The sequence below is a fragment of the Leptonotus elevatus genome, chromosome 17 (assembly GCF_054856555.1).
Source record: "Leptonotus elevatus isolate MCC_2025b chromosome 17, RoL_Lele_1.0, whole genome shotgun sequence".
Classification (NCBI taxonomy): domain Eukaryota; kingdom Metazoa; phylum Chordata; class Actinopteri; order Syngnathiformes; family Syngnathidae; genus Leptonotus; species Leptonotus elevatus.
The window spans coordinates 14,163,645-14,188,909 of record NC_141255.1 but is presented as its reverse complement, the minus strand read 5'-3'; the positions used below and the strand labels follow the sequence as shown (position 1 = coordinate 14,188,909).

Here is a 25,265-nt window from a genome sequence, read left to right as displayed (position 1 = left end):
TGCCCCAAGGTGACCGCGACGGCACCAGCAAGAAAGAGCAATACAGTTGCCGCCCTTAAGTCACTTCGGTTGGCGTTGAATACATTTGCATTTAACATCTGTTTTGAAATGGCCTATCATTTAGGTAAAAAAAAAAAAAAAAATTGTAAGTGTCACTTAAAATGTTGGCCATTATGTTGGTAGCCCACGCAGGTCTGAAAGATTTTTACGGGAAGATTTCTCCAACGCTAGATGAAAACACGAAAAAGACTTGCCAAACAACAATTCCCATTTGAATCCTATTTGACTACAAATCCTCCCACAGTCTTATCTGACAGCAGTGTTGCCATGCTTCATTGTCTTTACATTCATTCACTTGCATGAGACATATGTGTGAGTGTGTGTATACATGTACAGTTTATACTGTATCTGTCTAAATGTATGTAAATATACACATTTTCTATCCAATTTGTGGGATTTGACACCTACTGGGTTGAGAATTAAGACTCTTCTTCCCATTTGGACATGCCTGTATGCCAGAGATGAGACAAGACGAGACAAGAAACAGCAGTCGTTGGCTGGGATCAGCTACAAAATGAAGCTTTAATCTAAATCCCAAGCGGTAAATCACGTCACATTTTCCTTCAAATCCCAACAGTTCCCTACCTCTCAGTATGAAATGAGCACATATTTTTAAAAACACAGTTTCATGAACCAACACAGCAAGTCACATAAGTGTCATGTCATTCACGAGCACGCACCTTTACACCATCACATTTTGTTCAATTTAATAAATTAAAAGAGGATGTCATCAGGCCGATCAATGGCACCCAGAAATCGAATTATCCATTCACAACTAATATAAAAAAGGCACTCAATCTTCATCTTGACCAAGAAACGATAAATAATTGAATTGCAAAGGAGAGTATGGCACATTCTTGTACAAAACAAACAAGTCAGCAGTTTACACAAGTGCACTCTTCTATCACAAGTTGCACTGCCACCTTTATTTGGCTCTTGTGCACGTGCACAAAATTACATTAGTGATTACAAAAAAAAGGAAAAATAAAAGTGCAGCAAATTAGTGTGAAATCTGTACATAATGATGGCTCCACTTAGCAGAAAGGAACTTTGTGCTTGTGGCAAGAACATTTTTGTGTGTGTGGAAATGATGCTTCCTGATGGATCCTGAGCAACAACAGCAACAATTTTCCCTTTTATTTTTATTTTTAAATCGGCTAATGGCCCCCAAAAAGCCAATTAATATGGCATCCAAGCATAAAGAAACAAAAATGCAGGAAGAAATCCATTCATACATCTATTTTCTATATCGCTTGTCCTCATGAAGTTGGCAGGTGAGCTGCGGCCTATCCCAGCTGACTTTTGGACAGGACTGCTTGCCAGACGATCACATAGACAAACGAGCACTTTCATTCACACCTATGGACAATTTGGAGTTTTCAATGGACATAACATGCATGTTTTTGGAATGTGGGAGAGAGAACACATCTCTGCAGAGAAGATTGGACTCGAACCCAGATCCTCAAAACTGTGAGGCAGACACGCTCACCACTCATAATCCACTATGGAACGCCGTTTGGGCATTTATTTGATTCCTTACTGGTGCGTTGAATGGTCAATTCTTGAGTATGTCTTGTCCACACTAGTAAAACAATTCGGCACACTAGGAGAACGTTAGGTGCACTATAAGAACAAGTGACTAGTAAGGTAAAACTGCTCAAGTTGACAATTGCATGCTACTCATACTAAGAGTGACATTATAAAATAATGCTAATGTCTAATACTAAATGTCATATTTGCGGAAGGAAGAAGTGGGGAAAATGTTATTGGGAAGACATAATTGTTCTACTCGTAAGATAGTCACTAGCGCAAAAAATATAAATACAGTAACGGAGGCTTGCAAAGGGGGGGGGGAGAATCCCTTTATGATATAGTTGTTTTACTATGCCCTAGTTGTTTTACTAGTTCATAGAATTGCTTACACTAGTGGAAAGAGATCACTTTAGTAAGGCATTTGTTCTACTAGTGCGCAGAAATGTCAAACAACAGTGGAGAGGGAAAAAAAATACAGTTGAGTGGTCCTACTATTGTACAAAAACATCATACAGTAGTCATAGAAAAAACGTCACTAGGAAGATATAGGCATAATAACACTGCGTAGAAATGTTACACAGTAGAGGAACAAAAAAGTGAAGGGGAAAACAAATCTGGTAGATATGGTCCCTCTCCTAGTGCACCCAAGTCGTCCTATTGGTACACAGGAATGTTATACACTAGTGGGGAAAAATGTCACTAGTAATACGCTGTCATTGTCTGTATTACGGCATGATTGATTTTTAGGCAGACGTTGATTACGATATTAGGCAGAAAAAATTCAGATAATCAATTAATCTGACACTTAATTAAAAAAAATTATAATAATAATATAACTTCCTTTTTATGGTCCCTTAACGCTTACATACCTTCTCCTTTAGTATTTTAACTTTACAGAGACAGCACCTTTTTTATTTTTTTTAACGGGAATGTTTGAATGTCATCATCTTAGTCTTATGTTGTAATGCATTCATGTGTTAAAATATTTTTTTTAAGAGACCTGCTATCAGCTGATTAGATCGATTAATGGATCGGGCCCTAGTCTGCGTTGTCTTACTCATGAAAACAAAGTGTATACTGGTACTGCACATGATTTAAAGAATTCAACGCACGAGTAGAATATTGAATAAATGCTCAAACGTCTTTCCAAAGGCAGCACGGAAAATCCTTCCACACATCCTCCTCATCCCGACAGACATCCGGGGAGTTCGCAATTTCCAAAGCTCCTCCTCCTCGCCTCCCGCTGGACAACCGGGAGTTCGTTAGTGGCCGAGTGGGGCCCCCATAGGTCAAGAAGATCTAGTAACAAGACCCGGGTCCTCGCTGGTCCCAAGCAGGCAGCGTGAATATTTGACGCTGATAGCGCGGCCGACCACTTAACCGCAGCGTCCCAGATGAACGCGCAGGGTCCCGCTTCTGTGCAGCTCCCACAGCTGCACAAACTCCTCGGGCATGGCGTGGAACCAGCGGTAGGGCTGCATGTCGTCGTAGTAGTGGTGGCTGATGGGCTGCTCGGCCAGGTCCGAGGAGAAGGGCCAGAAGCCATACACGCTCACCTCGTCGCACAGACCCAGCGCCAGGCTGACCATGAAGAGGCCCGTGGAGAGGCGGCGGGCGTGCACCCTGCGCGCTTTCCAGAATTGGCCAACGCTGCGCAGGAAGGCGGGGTTGGCGAACAGCATAGTGAGCTCGGACGAGGAGTCGCTCAGCGCGTAGGAGGCGCGCAGCGACGGCTCGGTTCCCGGACGCATGGAGAACGCCGGCATGTAGACGAAGCTGGAGTCGTACGCTTTCATGCTGTCCACGAATGCCTTGCGTGACCACATCAGGTTCTGGAATCTGACGGGACACTTCATTAGGTACACCTGCCCAATCGACTCAATACTAATTCAGATTTTCATTTAAAGTCAACAAAACAATATTTAGCCATTTGTTATTTATCTATTTAGCATTAAAACCACCTTGGTTGGTTATATACACCATGTATATTGTAGAGGGATATTCGATAAGACTTTTTTTCAGACCGATACCAGTATGAGTACTCAACTCATGCGTAGTCACCAATACCAATAAATTAATGTCAATGTTTTTAATAAATCATTTCTAGTTCCTGATTGCAAAACGGCCACAAAGTTTCAAGTGCCGATAAATTGTAGCAGTACTTGCCCATCCCTAATATTATACTAAATAACCTTTTTTATATGTTAAAGCAGTCTGTGAAATATAGTCTCAAGATGAATTTAAAAATGAATATTAAAATAATTATTCAATAAAAATGAATGAAATACCTAACAATTACATAAAATGTAAGAGTGAAATGAAATAAATAATGAACAATACAAGAGAAATACACTGTTTAATCATGTTTAACCAATTCAAATATTGTAACATTGCAAAAGTTGGCTAACTTAATGCTAAGACACAATGCAAAACACCATGGATGAGCTAACAAAACTTAAATCAATGTTGTGGTCACCAAAACCGCTTAAGCACAATATAATTATGGTTACCGGTATATATTCTTTATCCTCTGCAAAAGGACTAATTTTACTGCAGTTTGCTGAATCACAGTTGCAAAACTTTTCCGTTTGTGTTAAACTGCCCCCTGGTGGCCAAGGCATGCACAGTATACTAGAAGGGGTACAAATAATGATGCACAAACTGCCATTTTCCGAATAAAATATAGATTCTGTAATTTTTGCTGTTGTTGTGAAGGAGGAAAATAGGATGTAATGTGCACTCACTTTTTCTCAATAATGCTGGGGTTGGCCGTCACCAGGTGCGTTTTGGTGCCCACGTCTTCCACGTATTCCTTAGAGAGCGGCGGGAGGTTACACCTGTAACACACAAAAGGAATACGGAAGTAAATACCTGTGCAACAACCCTTTTCCTTGCGTGATATCATCGTTTGCATAATTGGCGTTTTAACGACTGGTATGGGTGAGTCACGAGACGTTATGTCAAACTTGCGTGACTTGTTTGGCCAGAACTTTTCTTGGCGTCAAGTGAAACTTGGAAGGTTCCCTTCTCATCAAAATGACAAATTCATGACAGGGACGCTAGGTTCATTCAAATAGGCACAGCGGCAAGTCAAAACGGATGGCGGCGAATGTTACCTCATGACAAAGTCGGCCTGGTCGATGTCGCGGCCGCACTGGCTGTGCCGGAGGATGCCGCCGTTGCCCACCACTGCGCACTTCTTGAGGGGGAGTTGCAGAGGGTTGCCCTGGAGGAGGGGAGAAAAACAAAAACGTGAAATATGTTTAAAAGACAAATGTCTTTTAAACATATTTCACGTTTTTGTTTTTACACTTTTGTGGCCCTGGCAAAGATCAGCCTGTTAAAATAATTTAGTATAAATTTGTACAAAAACTTAACTTTTTTGGACACACTCCTTTTAAATTGTTACAGTACATTAGGCAAACTTGCTGAGGTTTATTTTGGGGTTGGACATACATTATAGCAACTCATTAATACATCAAAATGTTAATGTTTCTTTTCTATTATAATAATTTTATTTGAGGTGTGCTATGCTTATTTTAGTTCACATTAAACACGTACTTTTCTGTATTTGTCTTGTATGGAATTCTGCCAGGTTCAATGTGTTGGATTATTAACATTGTTTTTCTGTTTCAATATATATTCTTCAAAGTGTTTTTGATTTTAGTTAGATATGTAAAACTGTTCCTCATATGTTAGTTAGACTGTGGTCTGTGTTCTCTTCCCCCTAAGGAAGTGAGGTGTCTGATTTAATCTAAATAAGGGGTGTCTGAAACAACAGGGCCGATATGCGGGAGTCTCTGGTGCGAAGATGCTACAGAGGTCAATTGTGTATCTAGGAGCCAATTATTTACCTCACATCTGTTGAGGACTAAAATAACTCAATGGGAGATGGCCTGATTGTATTTCGCTTTGCTGACAAAACAAGATCAAAGTCTCTCTTTTATTCCTGGGGGGCTGTGCTCTATCTGGGGTTTTATGGGGGGTCCCTGGTACAAGGAAGTGTTTGCCCATATCCTGAGATAAGGAGAGGGGGTGTGTAGACTTGTTTTGACAGGAAATGTCATTTGGCCTGGTACTTTCTTGAAGATGGAGGGGGTGGGGACATTTGTGTATATATGCATGTATGAACTTTGAGAAGGACACATTTGTGGGTGAGCTGTAGGATTGAGCAGCCCCTTCAATTTGTCTTTCAGACTCTGAAATAAAAGCTGGCAAACTTTGAATTTATTTGAACACGCAGAAATCAAGGATCAATCAAGGAACCAATATTTTCAAACACAGTTGCAAATGGTAATTTTTCATGTATAAAAATGACAGGTACTGGAGATCAATTGGGGGAACTAAATCACATCACTCAGTGCGTGTCAATAGTAGATGTGGGACAGAAGTTCCAACCGAGATCCAGAGCGGACATATACTGGTGGTGTGGCGACAACAGAATATTTGATAAGTTACCTTTGAATACAAGAGGGTATTGTGCTCTCATAACCCTTCTCATGCCAGTACAAATCTACCCCATCTCTATTGATAGCCTTTTACAAATGATTGATAATTGGGAACCAAAACCTTCTTCTTCTGTTCAGAGGACCAAACGACATTCTTGGCAAGAGCAGAATGTCCCCACCTACATTGATGCAATTGGAGTACCAAGAGGTGTGCCAGATGAGTACAAATTAACTGATCAAGTACTCTCAGGATTCGAATCTCTAATTTGCTGGTGGTGCACCATTAACAAAAACGTAGACAGAATTAATTATATACATTATAATGTACAAAGACTAGGAAATTGGACTCAATCAGGCTTTGAGGCTGTACGCATTCCAAAATCGAATTGCACTAGATATGTTGCTGGCAGAAAAGGGCGGAGTTTGCTCAATGTTTGGAGATCAGTGTTGCACTTTTATTCCTAACAATACTGCTCCAGATGGAAGTCTGACAATTGCAATTGAAGGGCTGCGAACACTCAATAAGAAAATGAAAGAGCAATCCGGTGTAGATACTTCTGTATGGGATAATTGGATGAATGTGTTTGGCCGTTATAAAGCTTTGATTTCCTCAATTTTGATATCTGCGGCTGTTTTCACTGCGTTATTAACGATTTGTGGATGTTGTTTAATACCATGTATTCGTTCTCTTTGCCAAAGACTTATTACCACTGCTATTGAAAAACAGGATGTACAAAATAAGTCGTCTTATATGATGGTAGCTTTTGCTAATCAATGGATGTCTCCTGTTGCTTCTAATGAGGGGGATGAGGATTCCGCTGGCATTTTCCTTTAAAAACAATATCTAATGTGTTGAACTATAGCATAGTTCAAATGAGGGAATGTTGGATTATTAACATTGTTTTTCTGTTTCAATATATATTCTTCAAAGTGTTTTTGATTTTAGTTAGATATGTAAAACTGTTCCCCATATGTTAGTTAGACTGTGGTCTGTGTTCTCTTCCCCCTAAGGAAGTGAGGTGTCTGATTTAATCTAAATAAAGGGTGTCTGAAACAACAGGGCCGATATGCGGGAGTCTCTGGTGCGAAGATGCTACAGAGGTCAATTGTGTATCTAGGAGCCTATTATTTACCTCACATCTGTTGAGGACTAAAATAACTCAATGGGAGATGGCCTGATTGTATTTCGCTTTGCTGACAAAACAAGATCAAAGTCTCTCTTTTATTCCTGGGGGGCTGTGCTCTATCTGGGGTTTTATGGGGGGTCCCTGGTACAAGGAAGTGTTTGCCCATATCCTGAGATAAGGAGAGGGGGTGTGTAGACTTGTTTTGACAGGAAATGTCATTTGGCCTGGAAGGCCAAATGGTACTTTCTTGAAGATGGAGGGGGTGGGGACATTTGTGTATATATGCATGTATGAACTTTGAGAAGGACACATTTGTGGGTGAGCTGTAGGATTGAGCAGCCCCTTCAATTTGTCTTTCAGACTCTGAAATAAAAGCTGGCAAACTTGTTCACAGATTTCAATTTTGAATTTATTTGAACACGCAGAAATCAAGGACTGATTTCCAACAAATGCTAAAACAAAGAAACCAGGAATGAAGTAATGAACTTCAAGTCATCATCTCACTGCCTCCAGTAGACAGTAAATCCCTCTGGAAACATGTCTGTCTTCTAATAACACTCACAAATGCACACTCCTTCCTCATCTGGCTTTACTCACAAAAAAAGGAAGACGTTATTAAAATGGAGGAGATGGAGGATTTTCTGGTGCTTGAGAAGTACCAGATATGAAAATGCGGCCATTTTACTTGTGTTTTGTTTTCGCTATTGAAGACTTGATTAATTTGCATTGAACCTATCTTAGCGTCTGTACAAGTAAGTGGACAGCACTCAATTGTCCTCCTAATCTATGCATGCACAGACACATACACACACACTTTCTTCTTGTAGCGCATGATGGAGTGTGTGTTCATTTTCTCGGAATGTTGATGATGCAACATCCTCATAAACCCCTTGTGTTAGCTATGAATGCTTTTCAAACTGATTATTTTAAAAGGGACCATTTTTACTGTTTTTAACAGGGTTTTTTCCTGTGTACAAAATTTAGAGGCGGCCGCCTCCACCTAATTTGCTCGCCACCTCCAGCCCGAGCCACTGATATCACACTCCGGCTGTGTTGATTAAGCTCGGCAGGAACGCATTTTAACTGCAGTTGCAGTGTTGCGCCATTATGGAGGCGCTATATCAATAGCAGTGCGGAGAGACCTGAAGCAACAACTGACGAAAAAACAGCCCCCCCTCTGTACACGGAATGAGAAGGACCGTTTGTATATTGACGACGGACGTAAACTTGCGGACTGTCTGTGCTCAATCCATGCATTTTTTCGAGGCTTCGCGTCATAAATCACGCCGAAAATGTGGTCATCCCGTCAATTAGGTCCCACCCATTAAAGGCACACGAGCAACACACAAATACAACAATATGTGCAGTAATTACAATGCATTGTGCTATTTTGGGCATTTGAATAATTGACCAATCAAAGGCTTGCTCCATTTGATGATGCTATGTTAATGGTTGAACAAATATGCCCTTTTTGGGGTTGGAGGTTTTGGTCCCACACCAGTGAGATAAATTACATTCTGTAGTCATGTGCTTGGCAGAGGTAAACAGCAACTGTGCAATCCAGTACAGGACTGTACATTTAATTTGTGACCACCAACCAGTCTACAGTGCTTTCCTGGGCTAATGCCCAAATCGAATAAGGGCGCTTAGAGTGAAAGCTCGTCTGTGCTGCGAGCATTAAATCGCAGCTCTTGGTCGGAAAAAAGCGACAGTGTGAGTGTGCATCTAACGTAGCAAAAACAGCCCTGTAAATGAGGTGCTAAAAATAGACGCACCTCGGAGAGTCACGCGGTAAAGCAGAAAAATGCGCAAAGGGGAACCAAGAGTTATGCAAATAAGGCATTCACTGCTCTGGGAAATGTGACATCCCTCATAGTGCTTGTTACAGTGACTCATGTTTTTCGAATGATTTTTATGTGGAGAAAAGCTAGAATTCCTTGTAATTGACACTTCAAATCAACAGGGGGCAGTGTGGTTTATTTCCGCAAGAACTTCTGAAAATGTAACTAATGAACTGACATTTTGAGGGTGTTATTTTCAATTGCATTTCGAAACATGAAAAAAGTACATGCTAAAATGCTTGGAGACTATGGCAAAATATTGTCTTTTTTGTAGCTACAGTAAATAAACATTTTTCAAGTAAAGACTTGTGGAATTTGTTGCAATACGTGTGGACAACTTTTGGAAACTGTGCAGTTTAAACGTAAAAAATTGCAACCCTCTTTTACCATTTAACCTTCATTTATATCTTTATTTGGTGCTTAAGTTAGCATAGCATGATAACACCATGATGCAAAATGCAGTGAATTCTACTAGCCACATACTTTTTTTAACAGGTTTTGTATAGTTAGTCCAAGTATCTATGATTTTTCAACAATTAGAACGTCAGGGAATTATTTTCTGCAATTTGAGAATGTTAGGGGAATATTATGCTAATTGCTTACTACTAAATATGCTTTTTTGTCACAAAACACAGTGCATCTGCTTAAATTCTGACATTTTCTTAGATTATAGCCTTATATTATCTTTTCCCCCTTGAAATTCTACATACAGCACCCCACGATGCCAACATGAAAAATGTAAAAAAATAAAAGAAAAAAATGTAGATACGTTTTCATAGCCTTTGCCATGGAAAAGGTGAAGTGCAGCAAAAATTTATGAGAAAAAATGTGTGCTTCTTTTTTGTACAGTATCCTACTAAAACCCTTCAAAAAATCCCAACCTTACCACTCGAAGGTTTAGCAAGGCCACTCTGCTTCTATTATTCCTACTTCTATTCACCTCCCCCTTCATGAATGAGCATGCACTGATCACGCCTGCAAATTAGGGTCAGATATTCATCTCATCCCACCACACCACCACAACCCCCGCGCCCCACCTCACTTCCCAACAAGCAGGATATCAACACTGCGTTCCGAGGCCTCCAAGGTGATCAACTACATTTTATTAAAGTGTATTAGACGCACACAATTGAATATGTTGTTATTAACTAATATAATATTTACGCCAAAACGAATGGTTCCTCGAATCAATGCATATCAACCGAGTATTTTCCGATTTTTTAAATCACGCGCTGAAAATCTTGAATCATATTATTTGTGCTTGCACTCATTCTCAAAAATGCTTTAAGCGTGATTTTGTCTCATGCCCTTATCACTTTAAAGTGAGCCCAAAACAACAGAGCTTGATTTGGTTGGGGAAAAACAAACAGTGGGTCCTTTTTCCCTGCTGTTTAGTATATGCAAAGACCATAAGACAGAGTGGCTTGTGTTTATATCTCTGTAAATGAAAGTGGAAGATCTTTAAATGCACTTCTCATGGATCGACTGCAATCAGCCCCCAACTTCTGCAACATCATCCATATCATAAACCCACAGCGGCGTCATGTTGCGCTGAGTGCAGGAAAAACCAAAACAGTTCCCGCCTCTTCTTTGCTTACCTGCACAAACAGCGAGTGGGTCTCGTTGTTGACCGTGTGCGAGTGGTAGAACTCGCCGTCGTACCACAGCACCTTGCCTACCGGCGAGTTTTCCTTGGTCAGCGCGAACTGATGCTGCGGGTCGCAGCAGTCGCTCAGCAGCTTCCTGGGAGGGACAAACCAAAAGGGGCCCCACTTAAATATAAAAACATAAACAATAGCACATGACATTTTGGTGGAAATCCAATTTTAGTACCATTTTGATAAGATTTTTGTCTAAATGGTATTGATTTCAATCATATCATCGCTGCTATGTGGAAAAAAACACTTATGTCCATATTTTATTTATTTTGATTATGTTTACATTTTTGGGAAGTCTACATTCAGTTTCATCCTAAAAACTCAAAAATAAAAAAATAAATAAAAAATAAAGGTTTTTGAAAGTATTTTTCACACAGCAGCGACAATATGTAAGCCTAGCCTAGGCTGTGATCAAAGGGATTTGGTAAGATTTTGTACAATACTCTTTTGGGGGTTAATTGAGGAACCTTACGATCCAAAAAGAAAAACAAGCAAACAATGTCAATTGTGAGGGAGTGCAGGCACATGCGCACATGCCCAGATAGACCATTAGATAGCGTCGGGCCCTTCTGTCCCCGGATGAGAAAAGGGCCTGCAGCCTGATTTTTTTTTTCCATTCATCAATACTTGATTTAAAAAACAACAACAACCCAAAAGCGTGTAGTCATCAATTCCCACCGAAAAGTTTTTTTTTATGTAGCTGGGTATTTATTTGAATGCAATGTGCACAGACCTTCGCCATTTGAACAGGGGTGTGAAGACTTTTGCACTCACCTCCTTTGTAATTAGGTCAACAGAAATGAATACCCAACTTAAATATATCTACTACTGCTTTTTAAAAATTTTGTGAATCATTTTGCCAATGGGCGTCTATTTTTAGGGCTTCAGCAGCCGCTTTTTTTTTTTAATGTAAACTGTTTGGTCTTGGTGAAAGTCGACAATCAAGTTAAGCATGTTGGCATAAGAATTTGTACAAAATGAACCTAATGAACTGCATCTGGTGCACTGGATGTATATGGGATTTATTTTTATTTTTATATGCAATAGCCAAGTTAAGTCATCTTTATTTATATAGCGCTTTCAAACTGCCTTAGTTGTCACAAAGCGCTTTACAGAAACGCAAAATAACATCAAGATTAACAGCAACAAACCAAAATGTTTTCAGTTCCTACAATCGCTTTGATGTTTGAAGCAGTTATAGCAGCTGATCACAACTAGATCACAACATGCATGGTTTTGCCCCAAATTCAAGCTTTCAACAAAAACATGCACTAAAATGTCAACAATAATGACCAGGACATGTAGACAGCATTTGTTTGTTCATATCATTAAAAAAAATTTGATTTAGTGTTGAGTTACTCTTTAAGTTAAGCTTCTTATGCTGAGACTTTTGTAGAATAAAAAAATAAAACACACAAAAACACACTGATCTGCACTGTAATTGGTATAGACTGGATGTAATTTTGAACGAACTGGAGGTTTTGTTACACACATTAAGATTGTCTGCACTCAAGTTAGGCCTCCTGTCATGAAAATTTAGAGGATTTTACACACAAAAAAGTAATGAACTGTGGCTTGTGGACTGAATGTAATTTGGGGGGCAATTTAAGTTTTTTTTTTTTAATGCAAATTGAGATAGTCTGCACTCGAGTTAAGCCTTTTATAGGAATTTGGTAGGATTTTGCACATACACACAAAAAAGTACTGCACTGTAATTAGTGAACTGGGCAAATTTTGTGGGGTAATTGATTTTTTAAAATGCAAATTTAGCTTATCTGCCCCCAAACTACACCTTTCATCATGCAAATTGTGTTGGATTTTTTACAAAAAAAACATTAACGCGTAAATAGTCAAAATCGTGTATGTTTTGGGGTGTTAACTGGACAAATAACCTAACTTGGCATTTTTTTCTGCATTTTTACTCTAATTAGCAGAATTTCCTTCTATTTTCTTGACCACACACAAAACACTTGCCATGCTCGGCATCTTCTATTTGCACAGGATTGCATAGGTGTGTGCGTGTGTGCGTGTGCGTGTGTCACTCTCATTGTTGTGAACATACAGTAATCGCCTTTGTTTTCTGATCATTATCTGGCGATATGTGATGAGATTTATTGACACAATGGGAGTTAATGGACCACATTGTTTAAGACAGAGGGATCGTGTGCGTCTGCGCGTACCTGTAAAGGTCGATGCCAGTCTGGTTCCTCTTCCACGCGTGGCCCTGCTGCCTCAGCACCTCTTCCACGATGTCCTTGTCCCGGGGCATACGGTACACGGGGAATTCGTAGAACCAGCACAGTACCAGCACGCACACAGCGGCCCACGCCGAAAGCTTGGCCCGGTAGCACCGCATCAACATCCTCCCGATCTCCCACTTCGGCCGTCTCCCACACCGACTGTCAGACTAGAAGAGCGCAGCGCTGGAGCGGAGCCTCCACCTCATGCCGCATTCACGCGGGGCGGAGTGTGATCGTGAGGAGCGGCCGTGTCGGACCGGGTCGGGCGCTACGCCGCGTGCCTTGCCGGACCGGTTTTGTTTGTTGTCCGTTCAGCCCAAATGGTGGAGCGCGTCGTTCTAGAACCAAATGTGGGCTTCGCCTTCACCATCGTCGCATTTGAGCCCGTCCGCCGTCGCCGGGTGTCTCTCCGGGTCCTCGCCCGCAAAGGAGGCGCTCCTTCCCGGCGTGGCGTCCTCGCTCGTCTCGTGGCCTCTACTGGGGCCTCCGCGGGGCGACTGGACGGAACCTCCCCCCGAGTGTGCACCCCCTTTTTTTGTCCTCACCCCCTCCTCGGGAACAAAGCGGTTTTCCTTCTAATGGAGGGGTGTCAAACCCACCATACACAGTGAGGAGCAGAACGGAAATGCAACCTTCAGATTAAAAATATATATTCGATTACTTCGCTCTAATTAGCGAGCTATTAGAGCGAGCACTGGCTTCTTCCACCATGCTAGCTAGTGTTGGCAGAGTAGGGTAGGCCTACTAGTCCGCAACACTTAGGGAATCGGTGAGGTATATTTGTGCAAAAGACACGTTTTTATTCATAGTTTTGACATGTTAATTGAGATTTCTGTCATCAGCAGAATCTTATGCTTGGTTTAAGCAAGCCTGTTTGTCACATATTTATGTATTTGCATTTGGTAAATGGATTACAGTTAGCACATATGGTACTCAGAAGTATTTATACAAAAAGTATTTATTTTAGTCAAATTTCTCATGGTAAATTGAGGAATTCAATTCTGTTTAAAAAAAAATTGTGGAGGTGTTTACACAATCGCCATGCTTGTTTGTATTTTTACCAGTAGTACCACCATGTAGAAACAGTTGTTAATGAAGAGGGTCTTCTGCCCAGATTTAGTCATAACTGTTTTAATTTCCTTATTTCCTCAGTAAAGCTTTGTGAGTGTTATCGCAATTTCTGCTAGGTGACGTCATGACTTAGACCTACTATATTTCCACATCAAAAGGCCATTGGCAATGTGTATTGAATGATGTTTTTAAAAGTCTTATCTCATGTCTGGTGAACTCCGAGGGAGCTGGGGGCTTGGGGGTTTTGTGGTACCGCCCTTCAAGATAGTATAAGAATGTTGTAAGTCCTCTGAAATCTTCCCACTTGTGAGAAGCTGCAGCCATTGTCTGTCACTCATAGGTGCCCGGAATATTCTGTGAAATAATAGCTTCGAAGCAACTGTTCATCGATCTCCAGCCTGTATTCGGATAATCAACATTCTCACTACCCGAAAGACAACGAACATGCGGAAGACAAAGCTGTTCTTCTAACATTAACTAGTGTAATTTTGCCTACTACTAACATGTAGTCATCCTACTAGTATGCCAAAGTTATTCTACTAGGCGAACTGTAATGTTTGATTGTGAATTATATGCTTTAATTTCCGGTTTTGTCATTGCGAGTTTCACTGAGTCAATGGCAGGTTTTAAATTAGATGCTCTGCCGCCATCTGCTGGCCGGTTTGAGCAGTAACACTTCAGCACCGTTATAGAGCTTTCTGGACGAACACTTTCAAGTTTTTTTTATTTGCCACATTTTCAGTCCATTCAAAAACAATCATGATCTATTCAATAGTGTGTCCTATTTGAGTGATTTTTATGGGTTTTCAAGCCAAATTGTGGCCAGTTTTAGTCATGAAAACAAGCGTAGTATAAAAACAATTGCAGACAATGACGAGAAAGTTGTGACATCATCTGCTCTTTTTGTGTATTGTGTGTGCGTCCGGAGTTGGGTTGCATCAGGAATAGCGCCTACACCTGCTGAGGATCACTGAAGAGCAACGACAGAACACCCAAGATGGATGGACAGATCATCTTTTGCGTATTTATTTATCTCCCACTCTTTATTTCACCCTCATTTTGCATCGACACAAGCCAAAAATGTGTCAGCAATGTGTACTGTTCTCATCCGAACTTCTTTGACTTTTTCTCCCCTGTAGTGACAGTGTCAGCTAAGGCAGGTCATATGTCAGGCCTGGGCCCGTGCCAGCACATTCTTGCTGGACCAGACGTTTTATCTCGTCGTCCGCTGGCTGATATAAAGGCACCCGTTGTCCGAGGGTGTGCATTGTTGTGGCCCATTCGACTCAGAGAGCACTCCACAGGCACTCAAGGTAAGGTCATGACTCAATTTTTTGACATTTTTTGGAATGATGTGTGACTGATCTTGTATTTCGTTAATGTTCAAGCTTTTGAAACTAAGGCCACACAAAAAAAAAAATGGAAGGAAGAGGTCTATGTCAGTTTTTGTTTATGAAACATGCTAAAACAAAATGCTATATGCTTTAGGTCAACATATAGTTTGGTTAAACATATTCAATATTTATATTAATATACTTAAAGTCCAGGGTTGGGGAATCCAGGTCAAGAAAATAAAAACCCTGCCACAGATTGTCACAGGTTCTTCTACTCGACTGGCAGGTAAACGAGCTTGTCTCCACCTGTTGAGTAGAAGCACCTGTGGCTAAAGCCAAACTTTTTCAGGGTTTTTACTTTCTGGACCTGGAATCCCCAAGCCTGTTCAAGTCAAACTAATCATGGTGGCTTCATCGTCCTCGCCCTTCCGTTGTTTGTTGCAGATGCAGAGCAGAACGACAGCGATGAACGCCAAGTGGGATAAGGTGAGTATTCACACACCGCTAATCCTCCATGTCGGCAAAAGGGGACACGGCGTCCTTGTTGTGAGCGGACGCCAAATAATCGGCTCCAGCTTATCTGCCTCTCCTAACTACCCCCTCACTGTTGTTATCAGCATCCACATAAGCGTTCATCCTGGCTATTAATACAACTTTTATCTTTTCAGTGCATGCCTGTCGACTCGCAGTACAGCAAGCATGTGTGGTTTGGCCATATATGACATGCACTGCTATTGGAAGTGGTAGTTAGTAACAAGAGCATGTAAAAGTGTCAAGTGTCGTTTGGTCTATTTCATCAGTGATTCAGTGAAAATTAGGAATTGTACTTAAGGATTTTTTTCCCCGTATGTTTACGTCAGAAGTAGATTTTGAAGTCTATGGGTGTGGCCATTAAGCTTTCACAGAGATTTTTTTTGACACAGAAATAACTAAAAACCTCTGTATTAATTAGATTTATTGTAACTATCGTGACTTTCTTTCACGCAAAATTGTGTATATTTGTTTAGCTTAGGGAAGTGAAAAAATAATCTATAGGTACAAAACCGGTACCAGTTTTTATCAACATTTGTTTTGTTTTTGTATTTTAGACATTAATTTAAATTTGTTTAAAGATAAAAAAAAAAAAAATTGAAAGAAGTTTAAATTTACCATATTTTATTATTATTTTTATTATTTATTATTGTTTATTTTTTATGGTTATTTTTTTAATGTGTATATTTTTCCTAGTCAAAAGAAACGAATAGTTGGAATTTCTGAAATATGTTAATATTATTTATTCACTTATTGTTAATAATTATGAATTTAGTTAATTAATATTTCAAAAAATATTTAAATAGTAAAATACAAATATAATATTTTGGTATATATTAGTAATATTTTTAAGTTAATTTTAAATAATTGTGTTTACTGAATTTATTTGACGTATTTTTTAATTTATCTTGTTTTTAGATATTTTTAATTTAGTGAATGCATTATACTGGTTATTTTTTATACATTGAAGCACAGTTTTGCTATATCATCTTTGACCATACCGACATTTCTGGAGTTAAAAATTGTTGGGGAAAAAAAATGCTTTTTTTGTTTTTCTTTAGCCGAAGTCAAAGATCACGGCTTCCCGCAAGCTCTCCTTAAAGGTGAGTCCTTTGCCATGCGACTGCGTTAAGACCTTTCGATTGACATGCCCTTCCATCCAATCAGATGCTCCTCTTGACGAGAGCCTGCGAAGATCTGGAGAATGAGAGGCAGGAGCGGGAGGAGGAGAAAGTGCGCTACCTGGAGGAGAAGCTGCCTCTTCTGCAGCTGTCTGGGTTGTCTCTGGACGAGCTGCAGGTATGTCAGGCAGCAATAAAAGACCCAAAGAAACATCCTGAAATATTCCCGCCTCCTCAGAACCTGTGCAAACAGCTGCATTCAAAGATCGACGTGGTGGACGAAGAGAGATACGACTGTGAATACAAAGTCAACAAGCACAACATCGATGTGAGTTTCTCATTATCTTGCTACATTAAATCTGGTGGCTCATTCCCTAATAATTATATGGACAATTTGATTTAGTGGGTCCAGTAGTTCCCTAAAATATTCGCTAAAAATGATTTGAGATTGCACCATGGCATTGTGATTTCTATGTCTGTAAGTAGTAAATTTCCTATCGTATAGATCCGTGAGCTGAAACTGAAGGTGCAGGACCTGGGGGGGAAGTTCAAAAAGCCTGCCCTGAGGAAGGTGAGAGTGTCCGCCGATGAGATGATGAGAGCCCTCCTGGGCTCCAAGCACAAAGGCTCCATGGATCTCCGCGCCAACCTCAAGTCGGTCAAGAAGGAGGACGTCAAACAGGACAAGGTACGACCAAAATGCACCCCCACGATCCCGTGCGGCCTCACATTGTGGATCTCCCTCTGCCTTGCCCAGGTGCTCACGAGCGAGGTAGGCGACTGGCGTAAGAACGTGGAGGCTATGTCGGGCATGGAGGGCCGCAAAAAGATGTTCGATACTGGCGGCGCCGCACAGTGATTCCAAAGACGGGGTCCTGACAGGCAAAATGTAGGAATTAGCCTTCATGTTTGACAGACACTTTTCAAATCATTTCAACTTGACATACTGTAGGATCCCTTTTGTATTTTTCATTGGCCGGTAAAAGAGGAAATAAATCAATAGTTTTTCCTCTTTTGAAATGGAGTTGATCTTTTTTTATGTGCAACCTTCTAAGCGGATGACACTTTTACATTTAAAAGCTTTTTTTTTTGTCTTTAAATCAAAATACACCTGCAGGCTGTACTACCCAGTGCCCAATGACAAGCAGGGACAGAGCGAAGAGGTTAACCTTGCAAGCTGAATTCTCGCGGTATTTGTGAGTTCACAAAGAATACATATGGAGAATACACCTTGTACCGCTCTCACTGATACGCTTGCAGCTGACCTTTTTTAGGTTGGACCAATCAGGCGTTGTTTAGGGCGGGACGAAACCAATAATCGCAGATGGCGGGGGAGAAATAAACAAACCTAACAGATATATGGACGCTGCAATTAATTCTGTTCTCGCAAAATTACTCACTGTTTCCTTGCTGAATTTGAATAGCTAGAGGCGCCTTTTGCATTTTTATCTGGTAAAGATGTTTATGCTTCCGCCCCCCAAGACGAGACGGAAAACGACATTTGCATCTGTTACCTTGATTGGTCAAAACAAACATGCAAAGATGCCGCATCGTCCAATCGGCTCGTAGTATTGTACAGCAGGTCCCTCCTTTCCCGAACGAATCTGCCGAGTGAAGTTCCAAATTCATCATGTGAAGAACTCCCTTGAGCGAATCACAATGATCAATCTGGCTTGTGAGGTTATGAAGAGGTGGCCAGTGGCAGCATGTACAGTAGGCTATTATGCCTGATTGATTCAGGCATCGGATCAGATTGATTCTGTTCTATCAATTCTCATCGGCTGAGGGAATGAAATACATGTAATACAAATGATGATTTGTATTATTTACCATTTATCCATATATAATTTCTTGAGAATTTGATGTAGTTTTAATGACTTCATTATTTGCTAGATCTCTGCAAATTTTCATATTCCTGCAACTTCAGAAACACATTTTCTTTGCAGCATCTGTAACCATGTCAGCCACTTCCAAAGTAAAATTTTCAAATTTTTCATTGGGATAAAAATTATTTACCAAAAAAATCAACTGTGGGGGGGGGGGGGCAATGCGAGTAACGCCAGTCTGCGTTACAAAGTGGCGATCATTCAAATTCCGCACTATCAGGCCAAACTGCAATTTCTATATGTACTGTGAGGCGCCAGACACAGATGACGGGCACCTGGGCTGCATATTTTTAGCCGCCCTATATCACATTGTTTTTAGAAGGCATCTTACAATGCGTCGGTTGGCTTTCGCTCATACGGCCTTTGTCATCCCAAGCATGGCAGCCGTTGGATATCCGCTTACACACGTGTATGAAGCATCCCAGCATCCACTCATCAAAGGATGGCTACGGACGCTCGCATCCATCTGCGGCCAAGCTCCTGTCTGCCCTGGTGTGACCCCTTGCTAAGCTGCTAATGACAGTCTCGTCTATAAATAGACACAACCTTCACATAGAACAAATGCTCCAGATGTGCAAAACATAAAGATGACGGACACGTGCAAGTGTGGCAAAACTGAGGCCTTTCTGAAAGCCACTAGATGGTAGCAGACATCCACATGACTTTAAGGGTCTTAAACGTGGACATAAATCTAAGAAATCAAAAAGGTTTCTGTGGTTTTAAAATGAAATATGACAGAATTTTTGTGAAACTTGTGGCACCCCTAGGAAAAGAAGTAGTCTACAAAGAAAATCCATGTTAGCATCTTTTCACCATAAACATCCACAACTAGTCATTTATTCACCACTCGCTGCAAGGGGGTGTCAAGAATGGAATGGGAGTGGGGGGCAGCTGGTGATTAGACCCCCGTGACTGGATGCCTAGGGCTCAGTTTATGCATGACATTATGTTGGGTATGCAGCAGCCAAATGATCTTTCAAAATGTCCTTAATAACTCTCTCAAATTTTCCAACAAGTATCATATAGTGTGCAGATGTCCATTTCTAGGCCTTATTTTGCACTCCAGTTTTTGTGATGTTTAAAAAAAAAAGGCCACCGTTACCAACCCCTAAAACTTTTATGACGTTCCCTTTTCCATCAGTATGGCCTGCCAATAGCCAATGGGGATCTATAAATCACAAGAAAGTTTCAATGAGCCAACGAGCGACTTCAAAGCATTAAGCTAACGTATATTGACCTTTACAAATGTGAGTAATCCTAAAGCAGCCTGGTACTCATGTTGTTGTGTATGTTTCGTCTCGAGTAAGGATTTAAGAAGCTTACGAAGGTATCCGTCATAAGAGTGTGACTAATAGTCACTTGCTCAAGGTCTGACCTTGCAGAGCTGATTTATTAGGGTTTTAGCAGGGACTCATCAAACTTTGCTGCCAGGCTCCGCCCACACACAATGACAAAAATCCCATTTCTTGACAATTTAGGATCATCCAGATCGTTTTTGAAGGACGCCTGCAAGGGAAACTATATGGGGAGGATTTGAGAGTGCCCATGGAGTGAAACCCATTTTACCCAAACAGTATGAGTCAATTTCGCAAATAAAAAATAATTGAAAAGGGTTGTTTTAGTTGGTCAAAGTGGCCACGATGGGGCTAAAAGGTACAATATGTAAACAGTATACTGTATTATTGATTGATACTGTATTGATCAGGGATTCTCAAAACGTGTACCAGTAGTGTACCATATGCTGGCTCCCTCTAGTGGTAAGCGGAAAAATCACTGGCACGAAGAGCAGTGAATTTGATTGTTAGAAACTGTTTTTAACCAAGGTAAAGTGTTTATTCAACTTATATGTACAATAAAGCTGCATTGATGAATCATTAAGTAATGAAAAATACATTTAAGCAGTGCGTTAATGGTGACTTACAGCTCATGATGGCTTAGAGCGTTTAGTATTTTTCTTACATTAAGATCCATGGGGATTAATATGATGATTGTTACTAAAATGCATTCAACCGGTGGTCATGCAAATGCATAAATAACAGAAATTGGTCAAAATGGTGATTCCCCGTTCTTCTCCTGCGTGCCAACGTCGTGACGTCATCGGTCGCTCATGACCACTCCCCCTCACTCCACTGATGCCGACACTCCCACCCCCCACCTTCCGAGAAAGAGCGAGACGACACAAACCCAGCGTCAGTCTCCCGGATCTGCCTCTTCCTCCGTCGACGCAGCCGAAAGAGAGCGCCGGCACCGCGGCCGCACCTCCCCCGCCGCCAGTGATGGAGAGCCTGCTGGATAACCCCATGAAAGCCGTGCTGTACCTCAAGGAGCTTACCACCATCGTGCAGAACCAGCAGAGCCTCATCCAGACGCAGCGGCAGCGCATCGACGAGCTGGAGCGGAAGGTGGAGGACCTGATAGGCGAGAATCGACAGCTCCGGGACCCCCATCAGTACGTGCAGAATCAGCACCGCCACCACCACCCGACGTCCCAGCCCCAGCCGCAGCCGCCGTCTCCCCAGGCGCACGCCCACCCGCATCAGCACCACAACAAGGCTTCCAGCGGCCAACATCACCACCATCATCATCATCATCATCAGCAGCAGCAGCAGCAGCAGCAGCAGCAGCAGCAACAGCAACAGCAGCGTTCCTCATCCTCCCCTCCTCCTCCAACTCCTCCCGCCGCGACCTCCGCGCCGGCGCCGCACCACCACCACCACCCGCAGCATCTGCAGTTGGTGCCCGCCACCTCGCCACAGTGCCAGCAAGCCGGACAGGCCAGCCCGGAGACCACCGAGGAGGGCAAGAGGAGTCCGTGCTGCAAGTCGCTGGTCCCGCAGACCCCCACCACCACGCTGTGCCGCTCGGTGGGACTGGCCAGGAAGGCTGAGTGAGTACAATGCAAAAATCAATGCTTTTTTGATTCCGTTAACACTGCAAGGGGGCTTCGGGATATAGAATCAATATTTCAAAATGACCTCAGTACCTTGAGATACAAAAGTGAAACTAATATAGTGAAAATAAATGACACGTGATCTAAATCCTAATTCCAAAGGTCCAACCTGTATACGGTGGCATTAGTCATACAGCTGTTCTCTGGCTTAATCAATGCATCCGTAATGGGTATTGATTTTTAAGATTATGCGGCTGGAATGTTTCATTTATCGCGGCGAGCTGAGTGAAATTAAGCACTTCTCAGACATTATTCAGCATTTTTTAAACTAATAATCCACCAATAATGTACATTCAAATATGGTCGATTTCACAAATCAATACTATTGGATTGTCCCCACTTCATCTGTTACTTTAACGTATTGTTCCCCTATTCAAAGTGTTGAAAATAGCTTGAAAACAAATCTATGAACTGTCATGGACACTTAAACATATGAGATAAGTGACATAAAGCTCCGCCTCCTGCTCACTCTGCGGGCATAAAGCTCCGCCTCCTGCTCACTCTGCGGGAGCCGTGCAGCATTATGTTGCCAAGAGATTGAAAGTCTGGCTGTTTTTGTGACAATAATAAGTGGAAAATGTTTGAGTAAAAATGCATTGATGTAATACCTCCGAGCAGAAATTAAGCTGCATACAGTATCACTCATGGCTCTAAGACCTTTGGAAAATAATTTAGCAAAATTGATGTGACCACAATTGTTTGCTATAATGAAGACTTACTGTTAAGGCTTTTTGTGTGGTCAGTGGGTCAGCATGAGCACAGACTTGTGGACAGGTAAATTAACAATTTTTTAGAGTGTTCAAATGAAAAAGGCATTTCAGCATGGTTTTGGACTGGTGTTGTGGTGATGTTAACGCACACTGGCTTAAGCTAGCAATCGTGTCACAGATGAGCACAAACCTGGCGTCAAATCCACGTCAGAGCCTGTTTGTCCGCCGCCGTGCACTCAAGGTCACCGACTCGGCCGCTGAGCTCCATCTGCTCCAGTCGGCCACATTGTTTGATAATCCTGATTGATTCATGGTGACGTGATTCCACAAACGTATACGGTCATAAAACAGAAGGGAAATGAAGGAAAGACTTGATGGCTGAGACGAGGATGAGAGCTGACAAGCGAGATAATGGTGGTTGAACTTAAGATGACATCAGATAGGCGAGCTCCAACGGGAGCCCGGATGACGTTTGACAGGCCAAGCGGGATGTAAACAAGAAGGTTACCCCGGCAACCACAGCTGGGATGACTTTGAAGGGCTGCATTTGGGAGAAGATCACTCGGATGTGTCATGGAGATCCAACCTGGGTGGAGGGAATTTGATTTTTTGACAGACGCCTCTCTGCCTGACATCAATCCTCAGGATGGTGCGGGATCAGCTCATCACCGGGATTTTTTTCCCCCTTTGCTCATTTGCTTGATTAAAAAAAAGGAAGGAGTGGGCGGGTAATCTATTTGCCAGGCGGTAAATAAAAAATGAAATGCTCACTTACGTCACACGCCTTCCTCGTCTCACGCTTTGATGAAGGTAACTCGCAGCACTCAAAAATCCGACAAGTATTTTTCTAATGTGTTTTAACCAGGAAAATAGCACCCAAAATGATTGCACGTTATAAGCAAACATAAAGTAATAACGTAAGTAGAATGTGAAAGAGCTGACGTGCCACCTTTGCCACCGGGGGGCAGCATAATACAATCATGTAGACACAAACAAAGAAGAGTTTCACAACTAAAGTAACTCAGTAAGTGTTTTTTGCAGATGATGAAGAATATATGTCTGTGAATATTCTTATATCTGTCTGTATATTGTGTTGAAATATCCGTTGCTTTTTGTAAGCCTTTTTGTGCTGTTTCCCGCAATGTGTAAGCATTAAGTTAGCGATTGTATATAGTTGTAGTTCTTTGTTTTATGTTTAGTTTAAAAGTATACCTCAACTGGGGGTGGGATTAAACAGGTTGAAGTTTCATTTTTGGGGGAAAACTTTTCAGTCTCTCTTTAGGGGAAGACGTGTGAGGAATCGTGACATTGCTGCAGGTGTCAAAACGATGCAGTCGAGGTATATTTACGTAGTCAAGTGTGTGTATGCGTTCCCTAGCCACTCCGATGTATTATCTCCTCACTCTTACAACGCCAAACCCTCCCGAAAGAGGATAACGTGCCGGCTGGCACCACTAAATTTCTAATCGCAGACTTCCTCTAATAATGACATAAGAGAAGGATGCAATAAATGTATTTGTTCCGTTTGTTTGTTTGTGAATTGGACAACGTCTTAATGCCTTGAAGGAAAGGAATGAAGGCAACTTGTGTGTAAAAATCGATAGCTTCTTTCCTGTAAAAGACGAGCGCGGGGGACCGAGATAGATTGCCAGCTGATGGATGGGAAGGGGTCGGGGATGTGTGCGGCATGCTCCAATCTGTACTCTCCATCTCTGCCTTCTCAGCACTAATACTCCAAAAGTCAAATGTTCATTTCTGCAAAGCTGTGCTTTTATCTGGGCGTCCCCTCCCATCAGGCGGAATGGGAATCACGTCCGCCTGCTGGTCATGATGGGGTGACTCCACTCTGCTGGAATCTAAATCACACAATATCACATTTGGGTGCTTTTAAATTGCTTCATTTCTCTGCAGTGTAGTGTAACGGAGCTGCTGGCGGGATGTGAGCAAGTTGAGCAAAGTCATACCGTGTCAGCGGTGCGGCTTTATTAACGAAACGTCCCGAGAGCTGAAATGTCGTACGGCGTGACTCGCGGTGGTCATTGGATCCGTGAAAGCGCTCCTTTTCGGGACCGGATTGGGTGGAAAACATTCTCCCCCATCTGTCATGGCGATTTCGCTCCCTGGAAGCTTAGCACTGGAAATCCCTCAGACAATTCCCTTGTTTTGCATCAAATTAACTGAGGAAAAACATGCAATCGCGATTCCTCAACTGACATGTTGAAGTGGAGCGGCGGAAACAACTGCTGGCAACCCGTCCTCATCCTCAAGGAAGGAGATTGGCTCAGGATGTCCGAATGCTCCAGAAAGAAATACTTTGACTTCCTTTTCTCTTCGTGGAAATGGAAATGCTCAGCTTTTACGAAGCTGTACAGGCCCAGTTCAGAACAGTATGCAATTTGTGGAGTTCATATATGCACCCGACAATGGGAATGCAAATAACTGCAAAGCATTCATCACACTTCATGAACACATGCTTACAGACAAAATAACAATACTCACCGGAATGTTATCCTCTGCAAAGAGTGACTAACATTACAGCAGCTTACTGAGTCCCTTACAGTAGGTGTGAAACTCTTCTTTTTCATTTGTTTCTCTATGACTGTATGTTTTTATAAATTATCATATTATTGAGTGCTATTTTCCTTATTAAAAACCGGCCTTTTTTCGCAAGGATTGCACAAATAAATAACATTTCCATTCATTTAAATGGTAAAGATGATTTGAGTGTTTTGAGGCACCACTACAAGTTATTAGG

General features: G+C 41.7%; 3 protein-coding genes across 4 annotated transcripts in view; 2 read left to right on the top strand and 1 right to left on the bottom strand.

Moving 5' to 3' along the window:
- Window positions 1–558: 558 nt before the first annotated feature.
- Window positions 559–13,476, bottom strand: st8sia1 (ST8 alpha-N-acetyl-neuraminide alpha-2,8-sialyltransferase 1). Its single transcript, XM_086058575.1, has 5 exons — window positions 12,848–13,476; window positions 10,608–10,752; window positions 4,710–4,819; window positions 4,338–4,430; window positions 559–3,432 (listed from the first exon to the last, which is right to left on the bottom strand). The coding sequence occupies exons 1-5, from the start codon at window positions 13,027–13,029 to the stop codon at window positions 2,970–2,972; spliced, it is 993 nt and encodes a 330-aa protein (XP_085914701.1). The 5' UTR covers window positions 13,030–13,476; the 3' UTR covers window positions 559–2,969.
- On the top strand, window positions 12,759–17,984 carry LOC147160138 (troponin I, slow skeletal muscle-like). The gene is made up of 8 exons (XM_086058576.1): window positions 12,759–14,999; window positions 15,118–15,291; window positions 15,757–15,798; window positions 16,905–16,946; window positions 17,011–17,142; window positions 17,203–17,292; window positions 17,470–17,652; window positions 17,722–17,984. The coding sequence occupies exons 3-8, from the start codon at window positions 15,757–15,759 to the stop codon at window positions 17,821–17,823; spliced, it is 591 nt and encodes a 196-aa protein (XP_085914702.1). The 5' UTR covers window positions 12,759–14,999; window positions 15,118–15,291; the 3' UTR covers window positions 17,824–17,984.
- A 3,019-nt stretch (window positions 17,985–21,003) lies between these two features.
- The window catches only part of iqsec3a (IQ motif and Sec7 domain ArfGEF 3a), a 44,336-nt gene continuing 40,074 nt past the window's right edge, over window positions 21,004–25,265 (top strand). Inside the window, exon 1 of one of the 2 annotated variants that reach the window (XM_086060266.1) lies at window positions 21,004–21,737. In XM_086060266.1, the coding sequence (XP_085916392.1) occupies window positions 21,127–21,737 (611 nt within the window). In that variant the 5' untranslated portion in view covers window positions 21,004–21,126. The remainder of the gene's footprint in view (window positions 21,738–25,265) is intronic. The other variant, XM_086060265.1, reaches the window with a different exon arrangement.

Coding starts and splice junctions, on each gene's coding strand:
- st8sia1 (XM_086058575.1), bottom strand. CDS start 13,029: ATGTTGATGCGGTGCTACCGGGCCAAGCTTTCGGCGTGGGCCGCTGTG. Junction 4,431..4,709: donor CAGGCCGACTTTGTCATGAG/GTAACATTCGCC, acceptor TGTGTGTTACAG/GTGTAACCTCCCGCCGCTCT. Junction 3,433..4,337: donor CCCAGCATTATTGAGAAAAA/GTGAGTGCACAT, acceptor GTGTCCCGTCAG/ATTCCAGAACCTGATGTGGT.
- LOC147160138 (XM_086058576.1), top strand. CDS start 15,757: ATGCAGAGCAGAACGACAGCGATGAACGCCAAGTGGGATAAG. Junction 17,143..17,202: donor TGTCTCTGGACGAGCTGCAG/GTATGTCAGGCA, acceptor CCGCCTCCTCAG/AACCTGTGCAAACAGCTGCA. Junction 17,653..17,721: donor AGGACGTCAAACAGGACAAG/GTACGACCAAAA, acceptor TGCCTTGCCCAG/GTGCTCACGAGCGAGGTAGG.